The sequence below is a fragment of the Staurois parvus genome, unplaced genomic scaffold (assembly GCF_062004578.1).
Source record: "Staurois parvus isolate SC_StPar_1 unplaced genomic scaffold, SC_StPar_1.0 ptg000003l, whole genome shotgun sequence".
NCBI lineage: Eukaryota > Metazoa > Chordata > Amphibia > Anura > Ranidae > Staurois > Staurois parvus.
This window is the reverse complement of record NW_028317799.1, coordinates 4545001-4570827: the sequence shown is the minus strand read 5'-3', so window position 1 is coordinate 4570827 and position 25827 is coordinate 4545001. Positions and strand designations below refer to the sequence as shown.

General features: G+C 43.1%; 1 protein-coding gene across 1 annotated transcript in view; it reads left to right on the top strand.

Annotated features, from left to right (window-relative positions):
• USP36 (ubiquitin specific peptidase 36) overlaps positions 1 to 25827 on the top strand; it is a 66426-nt gene that overhangs the window by 10881 nt on the left and 29718 nt on the right. Inside the window, exons 6-13 of the mRNA XM_089671983.1 lie at positions 921 to 988; positions 6084 to 6154; positions 8562 to 8644; positions 14128 to 14239; positions 17348 to 17488; positions 17985 to 18085; positions 22416 to 22554; positions 23467 to 24075. Coding sequence (XP_089528109.1) covers positions 921 to 988; positions 6084 to 6154; positions 8562 to 8644; positions 14128 to 14239; positions 17348 to 17488; positions 17985 to 18085; positions 22416 to 22554; positions 23467 to 24075 — 1324 coding nt within the window. The remainder of the gene's footprint in view (positions 1 to 920; positions 989 to 6083; positions 6155 to 8561; positions 8645 to 14127; positions 14240 to 17347; positions 17489 to 17984; positions 18086 to 22415; positions 22555 to 23466; positions 24076 to 25827) is intronic.

The window sequence follows — 25827 nt, the reverse complement described above, 5'->3', positions numbered from 1 at the left end:
CGCTGATACCAATGATGGGGCACTATTCCTCCCGCTGATACCAATGATGGGGCACTATTCCTACCACTGATACCAATGATGGGGCACTATTCCTCCCACTGATGCCAATGATGGGGCACTATTCCTCCCACTGATACCAATGATGGGGCACTATTCCTCCCACTGATATCAATGATGGGGCACTATTCCTCCCACTGATACCAATGATGGGGCACTATTCCTCCCACTGATACCAATGATGGGGCACTATTCCTCCCACTGACACCAATGATGGGGCACTATTCCTACCACTGATACCAATGATGGGGCACTATTCCTCCCACTGATGCCAATGATGGGGCACTATTCCTCCCACTGATACCAATGATGGGGCACTATTCCTCCCACTGATACCAATGATGGGACACTATTCCTACATACAGTGGGACCATGGAGAATGAACGTAGCCACCAATTTGGAGAAGACTGAGAGAAATAGAAGGGACTTTTTGAGTTGAGAATGCAGACTTGAAAATATTTTTTTATTCTTAAGTGCCACTTTAAGTTTGTGATCTTCAGGAACAGATGCTGCTGCAATGTTACTATTTTACAAAGTTCTAGTGAAGGTGTTCTGTAACTGGCAGTCACATCGACGATCCAAGCAGGAGCTGCTCTGATTGGATATCTTTTTCTAAACAAGGACCTTCGTGTTCTAGTTGACTGCAAGTCCCAAGTTTGACACACAAAGAAGCTGCTGCTTGGTGGACAGGAAAAGGATATAAACTTTTCTGGAGGTTGTCTTCCAGCATGTTTATATAAAGACAGAAGAGTCTGAACTGGTTAACTTTTCTTTTAAAAACAGACATTTCTGCTGATAGCATTTTTAAACCAAGTGTATGTTTTGAAAAATGATTGTAAAATATTTACCTCCTCTCCTTTTAGGTTGGATCGGCAAAGTCAAGCTACGACTTTAGTGCATCAGATATTTGGGGGCTACTTACGCTCTCGAGGTAAGACAATAATGATGGCAGTAAAGTGGATTTAAACCCAAAAGCAAACTTGTATTATATTGCAGCTTACTATTTCTTAAGTGCGATGGCTGCATTTGTTTTATTTATTTAAGCTCTCTTTCCATTATTTTCATCTGGTGATCCAGCCAGTAAGTCTGTTGTTCAACACAACCTCTCCAGCAGAATGTATTAGTTACAGAGATGAGATAAAACATTTAACACTGGCAGGGGTGATTACAATGATCAGCTTTTATTTTTTTATGTAAAACCATTATCCCAAAAGGAAAAAAAACTTTGTTGTAACTGCTTATAAAGTACTAGCTGGAGTTTGGCTTTAACTTGTTCGTGTAGTTAAATCTGCTAAAACATCAAACACTCCACTGCCCCTAGACCAACAATGCTTCTGTCCAAAGGTGCCCCCCTGTGCTCCTTCATCCAGAGTGGGGTGCTCTTATACAGAAGGTGTGTTACTGGCCAGATCGCCAGGGGGAAATTGAGGGGAAAAAAGCCTTAAAAAAAAAAGAATTCAGCCACCATATCTACTGATTGATAAGCTTCAGTATATTACATTTTTGGTTTTGGGTTTAGTACAACTTTAAATAATGTGATGCTAACAAAGGTAATTTTAGGGGTCCAATTAAAAGTGATTTTTCCCTGTTGGCTGCTGCTAGGTACAAGTCAACTACTAGTTTATATCCTTGATGACCCTTACAATAGGATCTCCTTGCCTTATGTCCTGTCTGTAGCTGCCCGTGTTGTGTCTGCTGTCATTACAAGGGCGCTCCTGTTCCTTTTTCTTGTTGCATTCAGCATATAAGTTAATACAAATCTCCAGGCAAAAATCATGTTTAAGAATTTCAGTTATGTTCCCCACGTTTATTTTTTACTAAAGGAGAAGCTCTTTTGGCCATACTCCTCTTGTGGGTTACAGACGTGCACTAGTTCTGCACTCCTGTGACCCAGATTCAGCCAACAGTGGGCCAAAGCCTGCTGTCTGCTGACATCACAGTGCAATTCCAGGCTATGCAAGGATCCCGAAAATAATATCGGGATCCACCCAAATGCCTGACCGACAGCTGCCTCAGCCTCCGTGTGCCGCTAAGATCCTGAGCCAGCTACTCCCATCCCCTCCACAGTGAGCCCTGCAGCAGCAGAACAAAGAGCGGTAACTTGCTGTCGCACGAAACGCGTCAGGGAGGAACCTTGCCGTGCTGATGTCACGTCGCCGAGGCCGCATGTTGGTCCGGCGGCCATCTTTTTCTCTATACAAGCTCGATTTTCAGTGTCATTTCTATTTGGATTGCTTTGCCCATACTTATTAAAGAAATACTACACTATATGATCCATGTCTGGTGGCTTGTTTACTCAGCCATTTAAGGAGGAAGAGTAACATCAGACAGTACCTTGGCTGAATCGGGTATTAAGGAGCAGTTCCTCCCCCACCCCTTGTGTTGGATTGGTCCGTTGGATGTTTGGAGTGCCTCCCCTGCTGTATGTGTGTGCCAGTGGAGCCCCTTCTGCCCCTGACCAGATCCATGATGACCACCAGGGTCCTGTTTGGAAATCATTGTTACATGCGCATATGACTTGTGCTTTCGGTAAAAGCAAGCACATTTCAATTTATCACCATCTGAAGTCACGAACACTGGAGTCATTTCCAATATTCCTGCTTCCCAGTCACCAGAATCACTACTTTGCTTGAAGTTTCATAACGTTCGCTAGTTTGATTCTCATCCAGTCACGAGTTTACTGGATTATGGATTATTGAGCACTTCTTAGCACTTTATGAACCTTATTTATTAATGTTTACATCTATTTTTAGTGCAATATTTCTGCTTATTTCTGGTTCACTGTTTTTATTCTCATCCAGTCACGAACAGGGAAGAACTGACCATTTGGAAACTCGGGCACTGCCCGAGGGCCCGGGGTCAGTAGGGGGCCCCAAGAGATGCCCCTGGTACTTTTTTCATAGGCTTTTTTGAGTTTGGGCAAGGATACAGGGGCCCCATGATCCCCTATTGCCCGGGGGCCCCATGAGTTGTCAGTCCGCCCCTGGTCACGAATTTACTGGATCGTGGATTATTGAGCACTTTTTGGCACTTTATCAATTAATGTTTACGTTTATACATTTTTAGTGCAATATTTCTCGATTTATTTGTGCTTATTTTTGGGTATACTTATTTCATCCATTCACTGTATGTCTTGTCACTGGATTTTCTCTAGTTTGTACCAGATTAATATTATTCCATTAGCGCTGCATATTGATTTACCAAAGAGCGGTGACTGACAGACATCACTCTGTATTCAGAGTGGACCTGAGAACTGATAGATCACCGGTCCTTGATTGCTCAGTTCTTGGTGTAGAGCCGCTAGGGGACAGTTGTGGCATCAGTGCAGTATGTACATAGGTGAGTATAAATGCTTGTTATTTTTGAATCCCGCACTTTTTTTTAAAAGGCCAATTCCAGCCAAAACACTATATCTTTTACTGAATGGAGCAGGGAAGGATTAGAGCTTCTGTTGAGTTCTTATTGTCATCTTTATTCCTGGTTGGTACACAGTTCTACTCCCTTCGCCCGCCCCAGCAGCCTCAGCTCTGCTTAGTAATGAGCAGCTGATATGCAGACAAATTTAAACATTTAAGGGTCAGTTCACACTACATTTTTCAGTTGCTTTTTTTCGGCATATAAAACGCACAGAAGGTAGGTTATCTGGTTGTTAGTGTCTTAGTTCACATCAGTGCTTGCAGTTCCAGTTGCAGAAAAAGAAGTAGAACAGGCTGCATTTTTCCTGCACGGTAAAACGCATAAAAAAAAGCATCAGAAGAGCACCAAAACGCAGTGCCGATTCACATACACTATACTGTCAAAAGTATTGGGCTTGCCATCCAAATCATTGGATTCAGATATTCCAATCACCTCCATGGACACAGGTGTATAAAATCATCACCTAGGCATGCAGACTGCTTCTACAAACATTGGTGGAAGAATGGGACTCAAGTGGTAGGTCACGTATAATGACAGAACGAGGTCAGCGCATGCTGAAGCGCACAGTGCGCAGAAGTCACCAACTGTCTGCAGAGTCAATAGCTAAAGACCTCCAAACTTGGTGTGGCCTTCAGATTAGCACAACAACAGTGTGTAGAAAGCTTCATGGAATGGGTTTCCATGGCCGAGCAGCTGCATCCAAGCCTTATATCACCAAGTGCAATGCAAAGCGTTGGATGCCGTGGTGTAAAGCAAGGTCCATAAAGACATGGAGGAGCCAGTTTGGGGTGGAGGAACCTGACTGTCCTGCACAGAGTCCTGACCTCAACCCCATAGAACACCTTTGGGATGAATTAGAGCGGAGACTGCGAGCCAGGCCTCCTCCCCCGACATCAGTGCCTGACCTGACAAATGTGCTTCTGGAAGAATGGTCCAACCTCCCCATAGACACCCTCCTAAACCTTGTGGACGGCCTTCCCAGAAGAGTTGAAGCTGTTATAGTTGCAAAGGGCGGGGCCAACTCAATATTGAACCCTACGGACTAAGACTGGGGGCCATTAAAGGTCATGTGTGTGTAAAGGCAGGCCGACCAATACTTTTGGTGATATAGTGTATATGTGGATTGGATGTGGTTTGAACTGCATTCCTATCCGCATGACGTGAAAAAACTTTGCTTCCTATGGTACCTGTTCACCATCCGTGCACTGGCGTTGTGTGGATTCAGTTGCTGATCGCCGCCATTATTAGTATATAAAAAATCCAGTATATATATCTCCATTTGTAGACGCTATAACTTTCACATAAAGCAATTAATATACACTTATTGGGATGTAGCAGAATACATTATGGCCTAAATTTATGAAGAAATTTGATTTTTTAAAATTTTATGTTTTATAGTCAAAAATTGTTTTTGTTTTTTTTTTCAAAATGGTTGGTGTATTTTTTTTGTTTATAGCGCAAAAAATAAAATCCGCTGAGGTGGTCAAATATCACTGAAAGAAAGCTCTTTTTATGGGGAAAAAATGACATCAATTTCATGTATGTACAACGTTGCATGACTGCGCAATTGTCAGTTAAAGTAACGCAGCTCCGTATTGCAAAAAATGGCCTGGTCAGGAAGGGGGGTAAATCCTCTGGAGGGCAAGTGGCTAATTTTGATTTCGTTTTAGTCAGTCTTTTGACTAAAATGACATTTAGTTTCAGTCACATTTTAGTCTGACTTGTTTTAGCTTTAGTCGACTAAATATAATCTGATTTTACTCGATTAAATCTACAATAGATTTAGACAAGTAAAATTGAATGGGTTGGGCTAAAGTGTGATGCATTATTGAGGCATTTCCTTAGAATTTCCAATCTTATTATATATTCCTGGAATAAATATCAATGAACCTGTAATAACTTGTTATTAAAGTGGAGTTCCAGCTGAAAAAAAAAAAATAAAAGTCAGCAGCTACAAAAACTGTAGCTGCTGATTTTTAAAATACAGCCACTCACTCGGTCCAGCGGTGTCCTCACCACGGCTGGTTTCACCGTCCGTCTTCCCTCTCTGGCGCCGGCATCTTCAGTGTGGGCACCCGGCTGAATCCTATTCTTCTTTGTTGGCACTGGCAGTGTATGTAGTGAAAGTGCTTTTCTTATAGTTAGTTACATTTAGCTCTGGTTCACATATGTGCAGGCTGCGATTTGCGTGGACGTGAGAACCCATTCATTTGCCCGGGACACGCAGGGTAGAAGTCCCTGCACTACCTGGGAAATCGCAGCACGCACGAGAATCGAGGTTCCCAGTACGGTTGCGATTTTCCAGTGCGGGCGGCGTGCCATTAGAATTAATGGCACCCACCCTGTGGGTACGGCATTCCTCTGTATGGGTGGTGCGGCTGCAGGTAATTGTGCGGGTCCCGCAGCGGCACCACCCGCACAGATGTGAACCAGGGGTTAGGATTATACATGGTCAGATGGTGGCAAGTTCTATCCCTGTGTTAAATTCACCAGCTTCTAGCAAAAATCATCACAACTGTTCTGCATATGCTGCCATTATAAGACCATCCTGAAATTGAAGCTGGACTGTGGAATCGGCGTTAAGACAAAATGTATCTGCTGTCTTCTAGTGAAATGCTCCGTCTGCAAGAGCGTGTCTGACACCTTTGATCCGTATCTGGACATCGCTCTGGAGATACGGGTAAGGTTTTTATTGACGAATAATTGATTTCAATTATCAGTGTGGAGTTGTGATATATTATAGTGTGTAAATGTAACTATTGCAATATTATTTATTTAATTTGATTGTTTTTTTTTTGTGAAGCGTCAATTGTGTTGTAAAGCAAAATGACGCCTGGGGCCCCAACCCCCTCCCGGACTCTGCACATGCACACATGTGCCACAGAGCAGCAGCACACATGGGTTTCCCCTGTATTATTTATTTATTATTTTATTTATTTCAGGTACTTATATAGCGCCGTCAATTTACACAGCACTTTACATATATATTGTACATTCACATCAGTCCCTAACCCTCAAGGGGCGCACAATCTAAGGTCCCTAACTCACATTCATACATACACATACTAGGGACAATTTAGACAGGATCCAATTCACCTCCCAGCATGTCTTTGGAGAGTGGGAGTAAACCAGAGTACCCGGAGGAAACCCACGCAGTCACAGGGAGAACATATATATTGTACATTCACATCAGTCCCTAACCCTCAAGGGGCGTACAATCTAAGGTCCCTAACTCACATTCATACATACACAGACTAGGGACAATTTAGACAGGAACCAATTCACCTACCAGCATGTCTTTGGAGAGTGGGAGGAAACCGGAGTACCCAGTGTGTTGTAAAGCAAAATGACGCCTGGGGCCCCACCCCCCTCCCAGACTCTGCACATGCACAGATGTGCCACAAGGCAACAGCACACATGGGTTTCCCCTGTATTATTTATTTATTATTTTATTTCAGGTACTTATATAGCGCCGTCAATTTACGCAGCACTTTACATATATATTGTACATTCACATCAGTCCCTAACCCTCAAGGGGCGTACAATCTAAGGTCCCTAACACACATTCATACATACACATACTAGGGACAATTTAGACAGGAGCCAATTCACCTACCAGCATGTCTTTGGAGTGTGGGAGGAAACCGGATTACCCGGAGGAAACCCACGCAGTCACAGGGAGAACATGCAAACTCCAGGTAGGTGGTGCCGTGGTCGGGATTTGAACCAACCACCCGAGTACTGCCAGGGGGAAGTGCTAACCATTTAGCCACTGTGCTGCCCTTATTTTAAATTAATCTGGCTACACACAGTGAGATTTTACTTGGATGGGAACTATTCATTTAGCATCATTTACCAGCATCTACAGTAGTATGAAGGATTGCAATCTGGCTTTAAGATCTGTGCATACTGCTGAGGAAAATGGTGAGCTAGTCGCATGAGCATGGGGAAGACAAAGTACTGTTATAGTTCTAAGGAAGAGATTTTTTTTTTTTTTTTTCCAGCTTTGGAAATGCATTGCTGGTAAACAGTCTTCAATGATCTGTATAGGCACAACCCACGTTTACCTCCCTCATCCCTCTAGATCAGCCTTTCTCAACCCTTTCAATAGTAGTGCACTGAAATGAAAATTCTGGTGCCGAAACCGAAAATTCAGGATGCACTTGGCCGAAAACCGAAACTGAAATGGACAGTTTTAAAAATGTATATATTTTTCAAACGCAATTTTTTGGGGAAAAAATAAACTTTAATGATAAAAATGTAATTTAATTGTATTGGGCAGCACAGTGGCTAAATGGTTAGCACTTCCGCCTGGCAGTACTAGGGTCATTGGTTTGAATCCCAACCACGGCACCTCCTGCTTGGAGTTTGCATGTTCTCCCTGTGCCTGCGTGGGTTTCCTCCGGGTACTTTGGTTTCCTCCCACACTCCAAAGACATGCTGGTAGGCGAATTGACTCCTGTCCAGACTGGCCCTAGAATGTATGAATGTGAGTTAGGGACCTTAGATTGTACGCCCCTTGAGGGTTAGGGACTGATGTGAATGTACAATATATATGTAAAGTGCTGCGTAAATTGACAGCGCTATATAAGTACCTGAAATAAATAATTGTCTCCCTTTATATTGTAAAGCGTTGCGCAAACTGTTGGCGCTATATAAATCCTGTATAATAATAATAATAAAAAAACCTGGAAGCTGATTGGTTTCTATGCACAAATGAGCCTGATTTTGCACTCCCCAGCTTTAGTAAATTAACCCCACTGTATGAGTAGGTTTTTGGGATTCAAGGCAGCAGGATTGTTTTGATTGGGGAAAAAAATCAATGTATGCATGTGGAGAGATTTATAGGAGATTAAGGTTTTTTTTTCTTTTGTATTTTCAGCATTTGTAAAGGGATGAAACTTTGGGAAATGTTCATGTATTGCAGAGATGTGCTTTTTTTTCTTCTTTTTTTTTTTTCCTTTTTGTTCACACATACGCTCTCTGTTTACTATGATCAGACCAGGGATAGGTCAATTCTGACTGGTCCCTGTGAGTTGCCATCTTCAGCGAATCAGATTGTAAGGATCTTTTGTTTCTTGTTGCAGCAATCGGCCAACATTGTGCGTGCGTTAGAGCTTTTTATCAAGTCTGATGTGCTGAGCGGAGAGAACGCCTACATGTGTGGCAAGTAAGAGCAGTTCTGTTACTTTTCAGCTATGTGGTCACCAGATTTCTTGGTAAAAAACAATTTGTTATGTGCTCACATTGCTCAGCACCAAGCAGTGTGGCATTGCAGTCTCAGCTTCAAGAAGCAATCCTTGTTCACTCACCTAGATCACTGCCATCCATCTAAACCAGTGGTTCTCAACCTGTGGGTCGCGACCCCTTTGGGGGTCGAATGACCCTTTCACAGGGGTCACCTAAGACCATCGGAAAACATATTTCCGAAGGTCTTAGGAACTGAGACACCACTCCTCTATCCGTCTCCAGGCGGGTCCACCCACATGCAGCTACGCCCACATACGAGTACCCGGCGTGATAACATCATTGCGCCAACCCCATCACATACACCCCGTACAAATACAGGTGTATGTGACGGGGTTGGCGCCATAATGTAATTATGTGGACCAGTCACACGTGTAGAAAGCAGCTACTGTGTAGAAAGCTGCTACTGTGTTGAAAGCAGCAGTATTGGAGGTAAAACGACACTTCATGAATTCTAATTACTATGTAAATGTAAAATCATCAAATACTGCAAAAAATATTTGTGATTAATCACTGCTTTAATTATGTTCAATTTATAAAAATGAAAATACATCCTGCATATCGGATATTTACATTACAATTCATAGTAGTAGCAAAATTACAGTTATGAAGTAGCAACAAAAATAATTTTATGGTTGGGGGTCACCACAACAGGAGGAACTGTATTAAAGGGTCACGGCATTAGGAAGGTTGAGAACCACTGATCTAAACTTAAAGAAGTGATTTTCACACCTGGCTTCTGGGAGTATATAAGTTTCTTCTCATTGATTTTTTTTTTTTTTTTTTATATATATAAGGTACACTCCAACAAGAACAGAAAATTATAGGGGCCTATATATAGTAGGTACTCCACAGGAAACTGTGATAGATGCTGCACACTATTCCTGCATTTTATGAGCCATTTCAAAAATGTGGGCTGCATGATGAAGCCTGTGGTGTCCCATGGGGGTTTATTTACTAAAGCTGGTTCACTCAGAATCTCGTGCACTTTTGCATGGAAACCAATCAGCTTCCAGGTTTTATTGCTAAAGCTTAATTGAACAAGCTGAGGTTACAAACTGATTGGCTACCATGCACAGCTGCACCAGATTCTGAGTGAACCAGCTTTAGTAATGCAGGCGATAGATGGTTCGTTTATTGGCCGATTTTTTTTGTCCGAAAAACGAAACATTTTTGTTGCCACCAATGATTGCAAAAATCGACCTTTTTTCACAAATTTTTCAGCATGACCGATAATACAAATGAGGAGGAACTGTGAAAATTGTCCGATGCCATTGCCCCACTAACAGTGCAAAAATCGGCCGATTATTCTTTCAAACGAAAAATCGGCTGATAAACGAACCGTCTATGGCCTGCATTAATCTACCCCATGGAATCTTACCCAAGGTTCACATCTGTGCGGTTGGTGCCACTGCGGATCCACATGAAAATCCGTGCAGCCGCACCACCCACACAGAGAAATGCGGACCTGCGGGCGGGTGCCATTAGTTCTAATGGTATGCTGCCTGCATTGGAAAACACAACTGTATTGGGAACCGAGGTTGCCGTGCTGGCTGCGTTTTCCAAAGAAGTGCAGGGACTTCTTCCCTGTGTGTCACAGGAGTTCATTCAAATGAATGGGCTCTCGTGCCTGTGCAAAACGCAGCCCGCACGGCCGCATAGATGTGAAGCGGGGGTTGTGTTGTAGTAAGCACTCCCTGAGAAGAGGCCAGTTATGTGACTTTAACATGTAACATCAAAGGTGGTTCACCTCCTGTTCCCCCATTTGAACGGAGCTTTGGTTGCTTTAGGGGTCCTGTGCGCTGTTGTTTATAAATGTGGCATTACCGCTGCTTTACACCTGAGACCTTAAGGGTGGGTTCACACTGCCCGCTGCGATTTTGCTGAAGTGCAGCTAACCCACAGATTTTCTGCAGGTTAGTTGTACTTTCCTGTAGACTTCTATGATGTCTTGCAATTTTGGTGCTTTTCAGAAAGCGCATCAGAACTCCTGAATGTTGTATCTTTTGTGTGCTTTCTGAAACCACACCAAAACCTCGAGACGTCATAGAAGTCTATGGGAAAGTGCAACTAACCTGCACGATGAACACAGGTTAGTTGCGCTTTGCCTGAAGCACTGCGGGATCGCACAGAGGCAGAGTGAAGCCGCCCTAATACTGGAAATGCGGGGACCACAGCGCGGTTTTTCATATAAATAGTGCTGCAATGCACCAGTCTACCCGACTCTTTTCTCTGTAATAACTTCTGCTGGAGATGCTGGAACACCCTCCTTGCAGTGCTATCACAGCCACTAGTCAAACTCGTTGTGGACGTTTGGATGTGATTGGTGAAGCAGTAAGCAGAGAGATGGGATGTTACACTACATAAGCTTCTGGATGTACACTTCTACTGACCGTAACAACCAGACACGGGGTCTAAATTTTTCCCTACTCTATGCAAACTTAAAAAAAAAAAAAAAAAATTTTGCCTGAACGTATTCTTTAGGGGTCATTCATACCAGTTGCTTTGCTCAACACAAGGACAGTTGTTTTCTGTGTGCCCTGATCACACCGTGTCTGCATTTTGTTTGCAACACAATTCCCAGCAATGCGTTACAATGTTGTTGTGCATAAAGTTAAATGTAGTGTTTTGTAACTTATATGCACCAAAATGCGCCCACTGGTGTAAACGGGCCCATCTGTAAAAGGAGGGTTACCTTTCCAGTGCCCCCTGTGTTGAAAAGCTGAAGTACTCTTAGGGCTCATGTACACGGGGCGTGTGGAAAACTCTTCTGAACGATGGAAACTGACTGCTGGAAAACATAGTTTAAAAACGTCAGTGTAGCCACGTTTGCATACCGCATTTATGCATGTTTGCGTTTAGGAGCGTTTTTAAAAGATAACCTCAGGAGACCTTCCAAAATGCCCAGAATGCACTGAAAAATAGTAAAAAGTCAACTATTTCAGACATTTTGAGAGAGAGCAGAAGCAGAGAGAGCAGTATGTGTTGAAATGACCTGTCTTTTCTGGTTGTATTCACTATGGATCCCATCATGAGCATAAAGCGGCATGTTCTACCATTTATTCCTTCACGCGAAACCTGGAACTGACTGCACTGGTGTACCGGGTCCATTTGAATACATGGAAAACGCTTTACATGCATTTCTGATTATGAGAAAAGGCTCTGGACAGCATCTGGACATGGAACAGTTAAATATTTGCTTATAAACGCAAGCGCGTTAACCACGTTTACAAGTGTTTGGCACGCCGGTAAAATTACTCCTGAATGCAGTTTTGGTGCGTTCAAAAAAACGACTGTCAACTCAACTGCCTGTAAACGATGATGTGTACATGGACACATAGGAAAACATTAGGGAGAGTTCAGGGGCTGCTGAAAAAAACGCTGAACAGCTCCTGAACGTCAGTTTAGCAGCTGCAATGTACATGAACCCGTAGGTGTATTGAAGACTTGCTCCATTCGCTAACTGTTGTGCGTCCTCCCACCATGTCCTGTAGTGGTAAATGAGCCGGTGGGAGGAACCACAGTGACAGGGGCTCTTTGTAGTAAATTGAGTGAACTTTCTGATTTTAGCACGGGTGTAATCTGCTGGGATGTATTTCTGCTGGGATGTATTAGCAGCTCACTGATTTCACTTGTTTCTTGGAATTGGATTTTAATTAAGACGGTCCATCTTTGCTTATTTTTTTTTCTCCGCACTTATTTTGGAGGCAATTAAACAAGCACCAAGGCTTTAACCACCTCCCGTCCGGCCATTGTTTATAAACAGCCGGACGGTGGCAGTGCAGGGGCGGGTGGCCGTTTATAAACGGCCTCCCGACACCCTGCTTGTGCGGGCTCCCTGACACAGTGGAACACCGATCGTCGGACGGGACCTCTGTGCGAGGTCCCGATCATGTGATCACTGATTGGCCAATCAGTGATCACATGAAGAGTAGTAAGCAAGATGTCACTTGTGACATCATTGCTTACTACGTGTGAAATCTGTGAATGATCACAGAGGTCACATGGTACAAGACTATTCACAGCAGCCTTGTACCATGTGACAAGCGTTGACCAATCACAGCATTTCTCAATGGCTGCAAGAATGCAGCCAGAGAGAAGGAGAAATGATTGCTTTTACAGCCTTTATGGGTGTAAAAGCAATCAGTGTAAAAAAAAAAAAAAAAAAAAAAAATCTTCACCCCCCCCAAGTAGTACAGTGCTACCATGGTAACACTGTACTGCTCGGGTGACAGTATGTAAAAAAACCCCCATAAATAATAATATAGAAAAAAAAAAAAATGTTTAAAAATTATAATTTTGTTTATAAACTAATTTGGGTTTTTATTTTACTAAAAAGATAACGGAATAAATTTTGGCCAAGATTTATGAAGAAATACTATTTATTTGCAAAATTTTATAAAAAAAACACTTTTTTTCAAAATTTTTGGACATTTGCATTTACATAGCAAAAAAAAATAAAAATCCCAGCGGTAAATAAATACCTCCAAAATAAAACTTTATCTGTCTCAAAAAAAATGCTAAAACATTCATATGAGTACAGTGTTGCATGACCGCGCAATTGTCATTCAAAGTGCGACAGCACTGAAAGCTGAAAATTGGCCTGGACAGGGAGGGGGTAAAAGTGTCCGGACTGGAAGTGGTTAAGAGCAAGCTTATGATTACCATTGGCTGTTCATTCACTGACTACGCAGGCCATCGCAATGATTCTCTTTTCTTTTTTTACTTTTATTTTTATTTTCGTCCATTATTTCAGCCTGCTTGTCAATCCTCATTTATTACATTTTTAGGTATTCCACATCTGATTAATGCTATGGCCCATATTTATGTTTTTGCTATTGCAATATTAAATGCTGGCTTTTATAAACATCTTTAGGCTCAAGCTAACACATGTTGTGGCTGGCGGGCTTTCTTTTGATAATCATTCATTCACTGGTGGTGAATCAGTCTATGTCATTTTAAATCACATGCACATAGAACAGTGGTTCTCAACCTGTGGGTCGCGACCCCTTTGGGGGTCGAACGACCCTTTCACAGGGGTCACCTAAGACCATTGGAAAACACATATTTCCAATGTGTAAAGAGCAGCTACTGTGTAGAAAGCAGCTGCTGTGTTGAAAGCAGCTACTGTGTTGAAAGCAGCTGCTGTGTTGAAAGCAGCAGTATTGGAGGTAACGACACTTCATGAATTATAATTACTGGGTAAATAATTTTATGGTTGGGGGTCACCACAACATGAGGAACTGTATTAAAGGGTCATGGCATTAGGAAGGTTGAGAACCACTGACATAGAAGATCCATCTGCAGAGATTGTCAGATTAATTGCTTTATAAATATCCCCCGTAGCGTCATACGTGTCATATGTGCAGGTCTGAAATATCTAATCGTTGATTTCTTCTCTATAAGGTGTAAGAAGAAGGTTCCTGCCACTAAAAGGTTCAGCATTCATCGGGCTTCCAATGTTCTCACACTGTCGCTAAAGCGATTTGCCAACTTCAGCGGTGGCAAAATAACAAAGGTCAGTAAAATAAATTTAAAGTGGTTCAAAGGCCAAAATGTGTTTTGCTTTAATTCCCTGCAATAAAGTGGTTTGTTAAGGCTGAAGGTTTTTTACTCTCATGTGTCCTATGCATGAAGGTAAAAAAAACCTTCTGTGTGCCCCTAAAGCCCCCATCATAGTCACCTGAGCCTGATCTCGATCCAGCGATGTGCACAGGAACCTCAGCTGTCCCGGGTCTCTGCCTTATTATTGGCCGAGACATACAGTTGTGCTCAAAAGTTTTCATACCCTGGCAGAAATTGTGAAATTTTGGCATTGTTATTGAAAATATGACTGAGCATGCCAAAAAAAATGCTCTTTTATTGAAGGATAATGATCATATGAAGCCAATTTATTATCACATAGTTGTTTGGCTCCTTTTTAAATCATAATGATAACAGAAATCATCTAAATGCCCTGGATCAGAAGTCTCCGCCCCCCTGGAATGTTTGGGCTTGGTACAGACACACAAGGTGACACACACGGGTTAAAATGCCAATTAGAGGTTAATGTTCCTCATCTGTGGCTTTTTAAATTGCAATTAGTGTCAGTGTATAAATAGTCAATGAGTGTGTTAGCTCTTACGTGGAAGCACTGATTAGGCTAGATACTGAGCCATGGGGATAAGAAAAGAACTGTCAAAAGTCCTGCGTAGCAAGGTAATGGAACTTTATAAAGATGGAAAAGGACATAAAAAGATGTCCAAAGCCTTGAATATGCCAGTCAGTACTGTTAAATCACCTATAAAGTGGAAAGTTCGGGGATCTCTTGATACCAAGCCAAGGTCAGGTAGACCAAGAAAGATTGCAGCCACAACTGACAAAAGAATTGTCCGGGATTCAAAGAAAAACCCACAGGGGACCTCAAAACAAATACAGGCTGCTCTGGAAAAAGATGGTGTGGTTGTTTTTAAGGAGTTCAACTGTAGCAGTGGATGCCATTTGCTCTCACTGCTTTCAGTTACAGCCAATGAGTCAATAGGGAGAGAGTGGGGGGGGGGGGTGCTGAGCCGTGACTCTGTGTCTTATGGACACATAGAGTGAGGCACAGGAGCCAGCACGCACCAGTGCCCCCATAACAAGCGACTTGCTATTGGGGCCACTGGTCAAAGGGGAGGAACTAGGAGCACTGGCAGGGGACCCGAAAAGTAGAGGATCAGGGCTGCCCTGTGCAAAACCGCTGCACAGAGCAGGTAAGTGTGACATGTTTGTTATAAAATAAAAAACCCTTTAGAATCAGTTTAAGGTAAAAAACGTTTTGTTGTTTTCTGTCCTCCCCCTTCCTTGTGTGAGGGGGGGAGAGAGAGGGGAGAAGAGATCCAGTGCTGTGCACGACTGCATCTCTTCTCCCCTCTCTTCCTTTACATACAGGACCCGAGCACCAGCAGGAGCCATTGGCTACTGCTGCTGTCAGTAAAAATCAGTGAGGAGGAAGCCGGGGGTGGGGCTAAGCCCCAATGTGGGTCTGTGGAGCATGGTTCCATAGACACTCCCACAGCTCTGGGAGCGAGCACGCGTTGTATGCCCCCATAGCCAGCACCTTGCTATGAGGCCACACGTAGAAAAAGAGAAGCCAAAATCGCCAGTGGGGGACCCAAGAAGAAGAGACTCGGGGTCGCTCTGTGTAATACTGTTACATAGAGCAGGTGAGAATAACATGTTAATTATTTTAATGTGAAGAAGTTACCTTTTTAGTGTCACTTTAAATGTTTTATACGCTATATTGGCAAAAGTATTGGTCGGCCTGCCTTTACTCGCACATGCACTTTAATGGCATCCCAGTCTTAGTCCGTAGGGTTCAATATTGAGTTGGCCCCGCCCTTTGCAGCTATAACAGCTTCAACTCTTCTGGGAAGGCCGTCCACAAGGTTTAGGAGGGTGTCTATGGGAAGGTTGGACCATTCTTCCAGAAGCACATTTGTGAGGTCAGGCACTGATGTCGGGGGAGGAGGCCTGGCTCGCAGTCTCCGCTCTAATTCATCCTAAAGGTGTTCTATGGCGTTGAGATCAGGACTCTGTGCAGGCCAGTCAAGTTCCTCCACCCCAAACTGGCTCCTCCATGTCTTTATGGACCTTGCTTTGTGCACTGGTGTGCAGTCATGTTGGAACAGGAAGAGGCCATCCCCAAACTATTCCCACAAAGTTGGGAGCAACTGATGATGCCTTTAAAGTTCCCTTCACTGGAACTAAGGGGCCAAGCCCAACCCCTGAAGAACAACCCCACATCATAATCCCCCCTCCACCAAACTTTACACTTGGCAGACTGTAGTCAGGCAAGTACCGTTCTCCTGGTAACTGCCAAACCCAGACACATCTGTCAAATTGGCAGACAGAGAAGCGTGATTGGTCACTCCAGAGAACATGTCTCCACTGCTCTAGAGTCCAGTGGCGGCGTGCTTTACATTACAGCATCCAACACTTTGCATTGCACTTGGTGATGTAAGGCTTGGATGCAGCTGCTCGGCCATGGAAACCCATTCCATGCAGCTCTCTACACACTGTTGTTGTGCTAACCTGAAGGCCACACCAAGTTTGGAGGTCTTTAGCTATTGACTCTGCAGACAGTTGGCGACTTCTGCTCACTGTGCGCTTCAGCATGCGCTGTTCCTCCTCTGTCATGTGACGTGGCCTACCACTTGGTGGCTGAGTTGCTGTTGTTCCCAGTTGCTTCCACTTTGTGATAATACCACTAACAGTTGAACGTGGAATATTTAGTAGCCAGGAAATGTCACGGATGGACTTATTGCACAGGTGACAACCTATCACGGGACCACGCTTGGAGTCACTGAGCTCCTGAGGGCGACCCATTCTTTCACAAATGTTTGTAGAAGCAGTCTGCATGTCTAGGGGCTTGATTATATACACCTGTGTGCATGGAGGTGATTGGAACACCTGAATCCAATGATTTGGAGCGGTGTCACTTATAGTAATATAGAGTATGTATGTATACATAATATATATATGTGTGTGTGTGTTATATATACTGTATATACATACACACGCACAAAAAATAACTTTCAAAAGTGTAAATGACAACATTCCTGATGTATATAAATGACATCTGTGTCTTACTTTCTGTCTTCTGTAGGATGTCGGTTACCCAGAATTTTTGAACATCCGTCCATACATGTCTCAGTGCAATGGAGACCCGGTTATGTATGCTCTCTATGCAGTCCTTGTGCATTCTGGGTACAGCTGCCATGCTGGACACTACTATTGCTATGTGAAAGTGAGTAGTATTACATATCTCTTACGTAGTCTTAGGCCTCATGTCAGTGGGCGCCGTTTTATTAGATTTGATGTATGTTTGGAATGAAAGTTAAACGCAGGTCATTGACGTACCGTTGACTTTCACCGAGCAGCACACATGGCAGTACATAGGCTAAGTTTGACCTGCTTTGTGTTGTGCTTTGTTTCTGTAAAGCCAGCATGTCCTGTTAAGCTTCATTTAAATTGGCAAAAAAGGTCAACACAAGCTTTTAATATCAAACTATCTCTGTCTGGGAAGATCAGCACAGTCTTGATCGGGTTTCCTAGACAATGAATACTGCTCTGGCCTCCACAGTAATCCATCAATGCCTTCCTGATCATCAGGTTGCCTTCCTTAGTTGCTATGGGAACCCGGTGACCTAGATTTATGCAGGTCTACTGGATGCCTACAGACAACACGCTATGAGGCGGTACTGTTCTCAGACATGTCTGACGTTGATTTTTCTCTTCTCCAGGCCAGTAACGGTCAGTGGTATCAGATGAATGATTCCCTTGTTCATGCCAGTAACATCAAGGTTGTCCTGAATCAGCAGGCCTACGTACTCTTCTATCTGAGGTAACTATATAGCAAAACTATGGATTCACAGCAGTCCCAAAAATCACACCAGGAACTGAGGTATTATCTTGCGATGAAGATAATGCAGTCCATAAAAGTGTAACCAAAGGCAAAACCTTTTTATTTTTTTATTTTTTTTTTTTTTTGGGATCGAGTAAGGGAGGGTTTAAACTCCTGTCATGTTTTTTTGCCATCTGTGTCCCATTGGGTAAATTTTCCTTCACTTCCTGTCCCATAGCCAAAACGGGAAGTGAGGAATCCTCCACAGTAAGGGAATCCCTGCGTCACCGTAACTAGTGTCCCCATTGGAAGATTTCTCCTCTATCCCTGTTCTGACGTCAACCCAAAATGTGGGATTTTCTTTTACTTTCACTGATAAATAGGACAAATAGGGTGAGTCTCTTTAACCACTTCCTGTCCGGACACTTTTACCCCCTTCCTGTCCGGACACTTTTACCCCCTTCCTGTCCAGGGCAATTTTCAGCTTTCAGCGCTATCACACTTTGAATGACAATTGCGCGGTCATGCAATACTGTACCCATATGAATTTTTTACCATTTTTTTGAGACAGGTAAAGCTTTATTTTGGTGGTATTTATTCACCGCTGGGATTTTTATTTTTTTTGCTATGTAAATGAAAAAGTCCAAAAATTTTGAAAAAAAGTGTTTTTTTAAATAAAATTTTGCAAATAAATAATATTTCATCATAAATCTTGGCCAAAATTTATTTCATTTTTTTAGTAAAAGAAAAAAATATCCAAATTAGTTTATAACCAAAAATTATAATTTTTAAACATTTTTTTTTTACATTTTTATTTATTTTTTATTTTTATTTTTTACATACTGTCACCCTAGCAGTACAGTGTCACCATGGTGATACTGTACTACTTGTGGGGGGTGATGAAGATTTTTTTTTTTTTTACACTGATTGCTTTTACACCCATATAAGATGTAAAAGCAATCATTTCTCTTTCTCTCTGTCTGCATTCTTGCAGTCATTGAGAAGTACTGAGTGAGCTGTGATTGGTCACAGCTTGTCACATGGTACAAGGCTGTTGTGAATAGCCTTATACCATGTGACCTCTGTGATCATTTACAGATTTCACACGTAGTAAGCAATGATGTCACAAGTGACATCTTGCTTACTACTTTGCATGTGATCACTGATTGGCCAATCAGTGATCACATGATTGGGACCTTGTACAGAGGTCCCGTCCGACGATCGGTGTTTCACTGTGTCCAGAGGACACAGCGGGCACCGGATCGCGGTGCTGCGCGCTCCCAGGGAGCGTGCACAGCTAGAAAAGGCAGGTGCTGTTTATGAACGGCAACCCGCCCCTGGACTGCCACCACCCTGCCGTTTATAAACAGCAGGCGGACGGCAAGTTGTTAAAGGGTGCAGAAAGCAGTAAACTGACAGTTCTATTTCTTCTCCGCTCTGTCCAAAGAAGCAAAAAAAAAGGTTTTTTATCCTTTAATGGATAAGTTCACCTTTTGGGGAAAAAAATAAATAAATGCACATTTTTTTTAAGGTAAAAAATATTGCATTTATTAGCCTGGGTTTCACATGTGACTGTGGCTGGTTTGCAGTGCGATTTGTAATAGAGTCCACTGCAATTTCGTTCACAGGTTCAGGTGCAATTCCAATGCGAATTGTTAGTGTATGACATTGGAAATCGCACCTGAATCATCCTGAAAATCGTAGCATACTTTTTTTTTTGCAGCCGGCCCACACCGGCTCAATAGAAAAGGATTTAGCTTCACATGTCATGCGAATCGGATGCAGTTCAAAACGCATCGAATTCACATATATGTGAATCATTTCTTTCTTTTTTTTTTTTTTTTTCTTTAGGAGCCTGCAGAGCACTGCACCCTCGATCAGCTGATTTTAGGTGCAATCTTGGGCTCCTGCAGATTCTCAGTATACAATAACTGTCTGCCCGCACCTCATACAGACAGGCAGTTACTAGAGATCAGGAAGATCAGTGAACTACAAGAGCGCTCACCAGTCCCTTTGCAGTTCATTGAGAACTTCAGGCCATCATCTGCAATGGCTGAAAGTACTTGTAGTCTATTCATTCACAGGGAACTGAATGAATGATGCAGCCATGTGAGCAGAGTCCCGCACTCCCAGGTTGTTTTCAAATTGTGGCAGTGGAGAGAAGATCCCCTACCTACTTTGGGGGAGTGGGAAGGGGTGATCGGGGGGAGAAGGTAAAGTTGTTGGAATATGTTATATATTCCACCCTAAAAAAAACAGGTTGAACAGGTAACATGTTCCAAAGGTGAACTTTTCCTTTAAAGAGAATATTTCATTTTGCCCATTCATGGCAAACTGACAGGTTCTCTAGATAGGGCACCCACAACCACCCATCGATGTTCACTGTAGCCGCACTCTCCACTTCTCCGTTTGACTTCTGGATTGCTGCATCTAATCCTTGTCTAGGGTCCATGTTGAGTATTGTGGAGACAGGTGAGGAACTCGCTGCATGAATGAGGTCTTGAAAACTCCAGCTGGCTGAGGAACACTGATTACATTTAGTGTATGACATACGTTGTTAAACGCATTTCAGGGGGTCAGGGCTTCTCCTCCTTCAGGGCTTTGTTAGTGTTAGATCTTTTTTCCTGTCTCTAAGCGCTCTTGCTTTTAAACTCTTTTAAATGCCTCTGTGCATGGGCAAATAGGCTAACATGCAGGGGGATTTAAAGTCAGAGAAACAAACACCAGATGCCTCTAGGAGCAACGTTAAAAACCTCCAGCTTGCAACAGTTACTCCAAAGCGACATTAACCTCCCTAGCGGTATTCCCGAGTGTAGCTCGGGGTAAAATGTCAGTGCCAAAAGCGGTAACCCCGAGCTACACTTGGGCTTACCATACGGCGCTGCATAGGGAGTCCCTGCAGAGCTTACCTTGTCCTGCGCTCCCGCGATGTGTCCCCTGCAGCGTCTCAGGCCGATGCCGGCATCCGGCTTCTGTGTTCCGGTCCCTGTGACATCGGGACGTACGGGCGCCGCTGGCGGCGGGAAATGTGAAAATTTTAAAAAATGTCATTTTTTTCAAAACACATTTTTCATAGTAAAACATTGCTGTTTCAACCCATTTCACATACATTTTGTCCCGAGTGCTTTGTCCTGTGCCCTGCCTGCATTTTGTCTGTTTTTTCTGCCTGGAAACTGAGAAACGTCCATGGCGTCCAAAAAGTGTCCCTTTAGGTCAAAAGCAGTTTTAGATCAGCTAGAGAACAACGATAGTAAATCAGAACCACTTGCAGAATTGAGTGATAATGATTCGTGGGGGAAATTCCTCATCAGACACTGAAAATGATTTTGCGACTTTGCTCAGTGATGTGCGAACTTGGCGCTCTATTTCAAATTTCAGTGTTTTCGGTTTGATTATATTATTGAATTAAATGTATATTATTATATTATTATTTTTTATGATTAATTAAATTATAATTTATGATTTCATGTTTCAAATTTTATCATACCCGGGATGTTTACTAGACTCTTGTTCGGACAGATTTCAGTGAGTTATTCCTAAAAATTACAGCCTACAATAAAAAAAACTACATATTTCCATGCAAAATAATGGTACCGCTTTCAGCACCAAAAATCTGAAATAATCATACCGCCAGGGAGGTTAAAGGTTTGGTTTTTAGTTTTTTAAATATGTTATACTTACCTGCTCTATGCAATACCATACCTTGATCCTTCTCATCTGGGGTCCCCTGCCAGCACTCCTGGCCCCTCCTGTTCAAGAGAAAGAGTCTTTCCATGGGGGCACCCGTGTGGGCTCGCTCCCAAACCATCCTGTCTGTGCCCATTGACACAAAGCCGGCAGCTCGGCCCGCTCCCTCACATCAGAATTTAATTGATAGCAGTGGTAGCCAGTAGCTCCCACTGCTGTCAATCTCCCCAGGAACAAGGGAGACAGTGGCAAGAGACGCTGCTCTCGTGCACATTGCTGGATCAGATCAGGCTTAGGTAAGAATGAGTGTGGGTTGGTCGGATTGTGCAGCATAGAAGGTTTTTCACCTTAACGCATAGAATGTGACAGCTCTGGGCTATTCAAGCACCTGCGCAGTCATATATGGAGGGGCTATAGCACTATAGAGACTATTATTTGAGTAACTCTGAACTTACACAGGGCAGATTTTCTTGCTTCTTGCAGATGAATAGATTGGCAGAGGAGAGAAAGGGGGGGGGGTGAAAAGGTGCTGTAGATGGCATGCCTTGCAACACCACAGGTTGCTTTAAGTTGAACCAATGAAATGGTATACTTGGTCATTTCTGCTTCTTCTATGTGGTTAGAAATCTCTGTTCTTCCGCAGGCTTCCAGAATCCAGAAAGAGTCTTGATGGTTTGGCGTGTAAAATGCCAAATGCTCAGATTTCTCGCCCCAGCTCTGTTCCTCCAACTATCAAGAAGACGCTGTCCAATGGAAGCTTGTCATCCCCACTGATTGGGAAAGTGAGTGAATCCTACACACCTTGTCTGTTTAATTTCTAAGGTAAACAGTGCCCATTCAGTATAAGGGCTAGCTGCCCCTTGGATTTTCTGTTCAGTTGATTCACTAAACCTATGAAGGTAGCTTTTCAGTGCCCTGGCTGACCAGTAGCAATCAGTAATTTTCAGGGTGACTTATGAAATTAAAGGGACTTCCGTCTTGGAAGAAATCGGTCACATGGGTTGAATATACATAGGTGGAATCTGCTGGGCCAGTTGAAGGGAGCTGGTGTTGAAATGTAGGCAAAACAAAAATTGGTTGCAAGTCCTTCATTTTGACTTTGTGGGAGGGGCTGGAAAACAAACCTTTAAAGGAGAAGTAAAGGCCATAGCTCTTTTGGCTATACTTCTGTGGGTCACAGGAGTATACTTTGTTTTGCACTCCTGTGACCAATATTCAGTTGACAGCGGGCTAAAGTCCGCTATCGGCTGTTGTCAATCAGCTGTTCCAGACTCTCAGGTGCCTGACTGGCAGCTGGCTCAGCCTCTCAGTGCGCCGCTGAGAGCCTGAGCCAGCTGTTCCCACCCCCTCTACAGCCCAGCACTTCAATGAGTGCTGGAGGGGCACTCCAAAAAGCTGGTGACTGACCGTCACTGCTCTCTGCTCACTGAAGAGTGAGAACCGGGCTAATCAGTGGTAATGTGATTGCTTGGTTCTTGGGCTTAGAGATGGCAAGGGACAGGGGCAGCATGAAACCAATGCTGAATCCACCTAGTATAAATGTTCATTTTCTTAAATTCCCATACTTCTCTTTAAAGAAATTTCAAGTTTTCAATCTTCAAGAAATCTTAGAAAATAGCAGGTCTCCATCTGTGTCTGTTGGCTGGGTGTTATTTTCTTTTGTCACATTCTATTTTCTGCCATCCCACTTCCAGAGACCAGATGGAGTACATGAGAAGAAGTCACCAAATATGGATGACATTGGGGTTCCAGTGTGCCGTACATATCCTCTGGTCAGCAGCAAAGAGCACAACGGAGTACCCCGCACAAGACCCCTCAGTGCCAGCCCTTCTCCAAAACTCAGCTCGAAAACGTCCTACTCTCCTTGTCTTTTGGATGATCATATGAGTCGGGTGAAGAAATCTGCCAATGCCAAGTTCAAGGCATCTCACGAAACTCTGAGTGCGAGCGAAGCAAAAATGCAAGAGGATCCCAAGTCTAGTTGGGATAGCACCAGCCTGAGCTCAATATCCACTTCCAAAACGTCTAACGAAAACCTTGACTCCCCGGAAGACACCGACCAAAAACTGGAAGAGGTGAAAAATGGAAAGCCACAAGAACCACTCTTAAATGACCAATCTGTGTCGGGCACCCCCGCAATCAGGAATGTTCCATCACCTTGCTGCAGCCCTCCTATGGAAGCCGATCGGACGGGGCAAAACTGCACTTTAAAATCTAAGTCCCCTACCTTGGCCAGTGTGTGTGAAGCTTTGACCACCATGTCACCCCCACCCGCCAAAAAGCTGGCTTTGTCAGCCAAAAAGGTTAGTTCCTGTGAAGACTTGATAATTTGTTTTTTCCTGCTCTTCTAAACAGTTGAGATGGTTTCATCAAGTTCTACAAAAACAGATGAAAATAGGTATCTGCTTAGCTTGAGGTGTGAAAGTGGAAGGACAATTCTGTTTTTTTGTGGCCAATTCCATTACCCCCTTCCTCTGTATATAGGGATCATCCTTTTCCTATATATTCAAGTGTATGTCCAACCAATTTTTTAAATGTTTTGGATAGAATGTGGAAGGATTAAGACCTTTTGTCAGGTTTTTACTGCTTCCTATGCTATCCAAAATTTAAAGGTTTGGTTGGAGATACATTTTAATTCTCTTGAAGCTCTTGATAATTAAAGGTATGGATAATTTATACAGGTATATTGGTCCCGCTTTGACCACGTTACCTATGTATATACTATACTTGGCCGATGCCCCTGAAAGCTGCAAATCACTAAGAAACCACCATTCCATTGATCTCCGCCAGATTCCAGGTCCCGTGCCAAGCGGCTGCCCTGCCTCCTGAACACAGGTGGTTGGCCGCTCCGCATGGCCACCATTCAGAGAATGCTTTGCATTTTCTCAATTAATGTCAAGTGTTCTCTGATCGAACTAAGTGGAGAGCATGACATCTCTGCTCCATATCTGAAATTCTACTTTAATCCCTTCCTTCCACCGCCTCCTGGTGCTTTAAGAAGTTTTAAATTCCAGGAGGTGCGGGTGGGCATTCTGATCATGTGACCACTGTGATTGGTAGTCACAGTGGTCACATGATCGGAAAGCTTCCGATCGCAAATATGCATCAGGAAATTTCCAGTCCCCAAAGGCAACTGTGCGGGGAGCATGCTCTCAGTACAGAAAAGTGTTTACAAAGGGCCGCATATATGTGGTCTCTCGGAGAGAAGTGGTTAAAGGAAAACCTGTGTATTTTCAGTGAATAAGTTGAAGTTATTGTGAAGTTTGCGTGATTGTAATTTTATTGTAATATTACATGCTTGCTTATATGCTTAATAACAGTATTTGCAGGTTCTCCATCTACTGAACAGATAGGGGGAAACAAATGAAACAAAGGGCTCCTATACAAAAAAGAAAAAAAAAAAGTTTAATTTGTTTTAATTGCTTTTCCTGCATGTTAAAGTTGAACTTTGGTCACAAAAATTTTCTTCTAAATATCATACTCAATGGCCACAGAGAATATTTCACTTTGTGTGCACCAGATGGCTTTACAGACCATTGCCTTGTAAATGGAACAGTGACATCATTAGAGGCCAAGTTTTAGCAGCGGATTACTGCACAGATCAGAAAGAAATACTCAAAGCAGACCAAGATTGGAGGGAGAATACAGAAATGTCAATGCTTGCTTATCCTGGAGTTCAGCTTTTAATTTCACTCTACTGATACTGCTGCTATGAAACACATCTGGGTCTCCTGGATAGCGTGACCTGTGCTGGGCACTGTAGTCCTTCTACCAGATGCTACATCAGATAGATATGTATCAGTGTGCAGGAGAAACCACAGTGCCTAGCAGGAGACTGGGCATCCGCGACACCTGAATAGCAGTCTGGGCCAAAACTCTTCAAGAGTAAAAATGTATCATTCTGCCCAATGGAAAAGGAATTATAAAACTTTGGCTTGGTTTCTTTTTTTTTTTTTTTAACTTCTATTTCTCAATAGCGACGAGGCCAAAAAAAAAAAGAAACTTACTGGATGGGTTGCCTAAGGGGTCTGTTGGCACCCCAGCTGCACTAATAA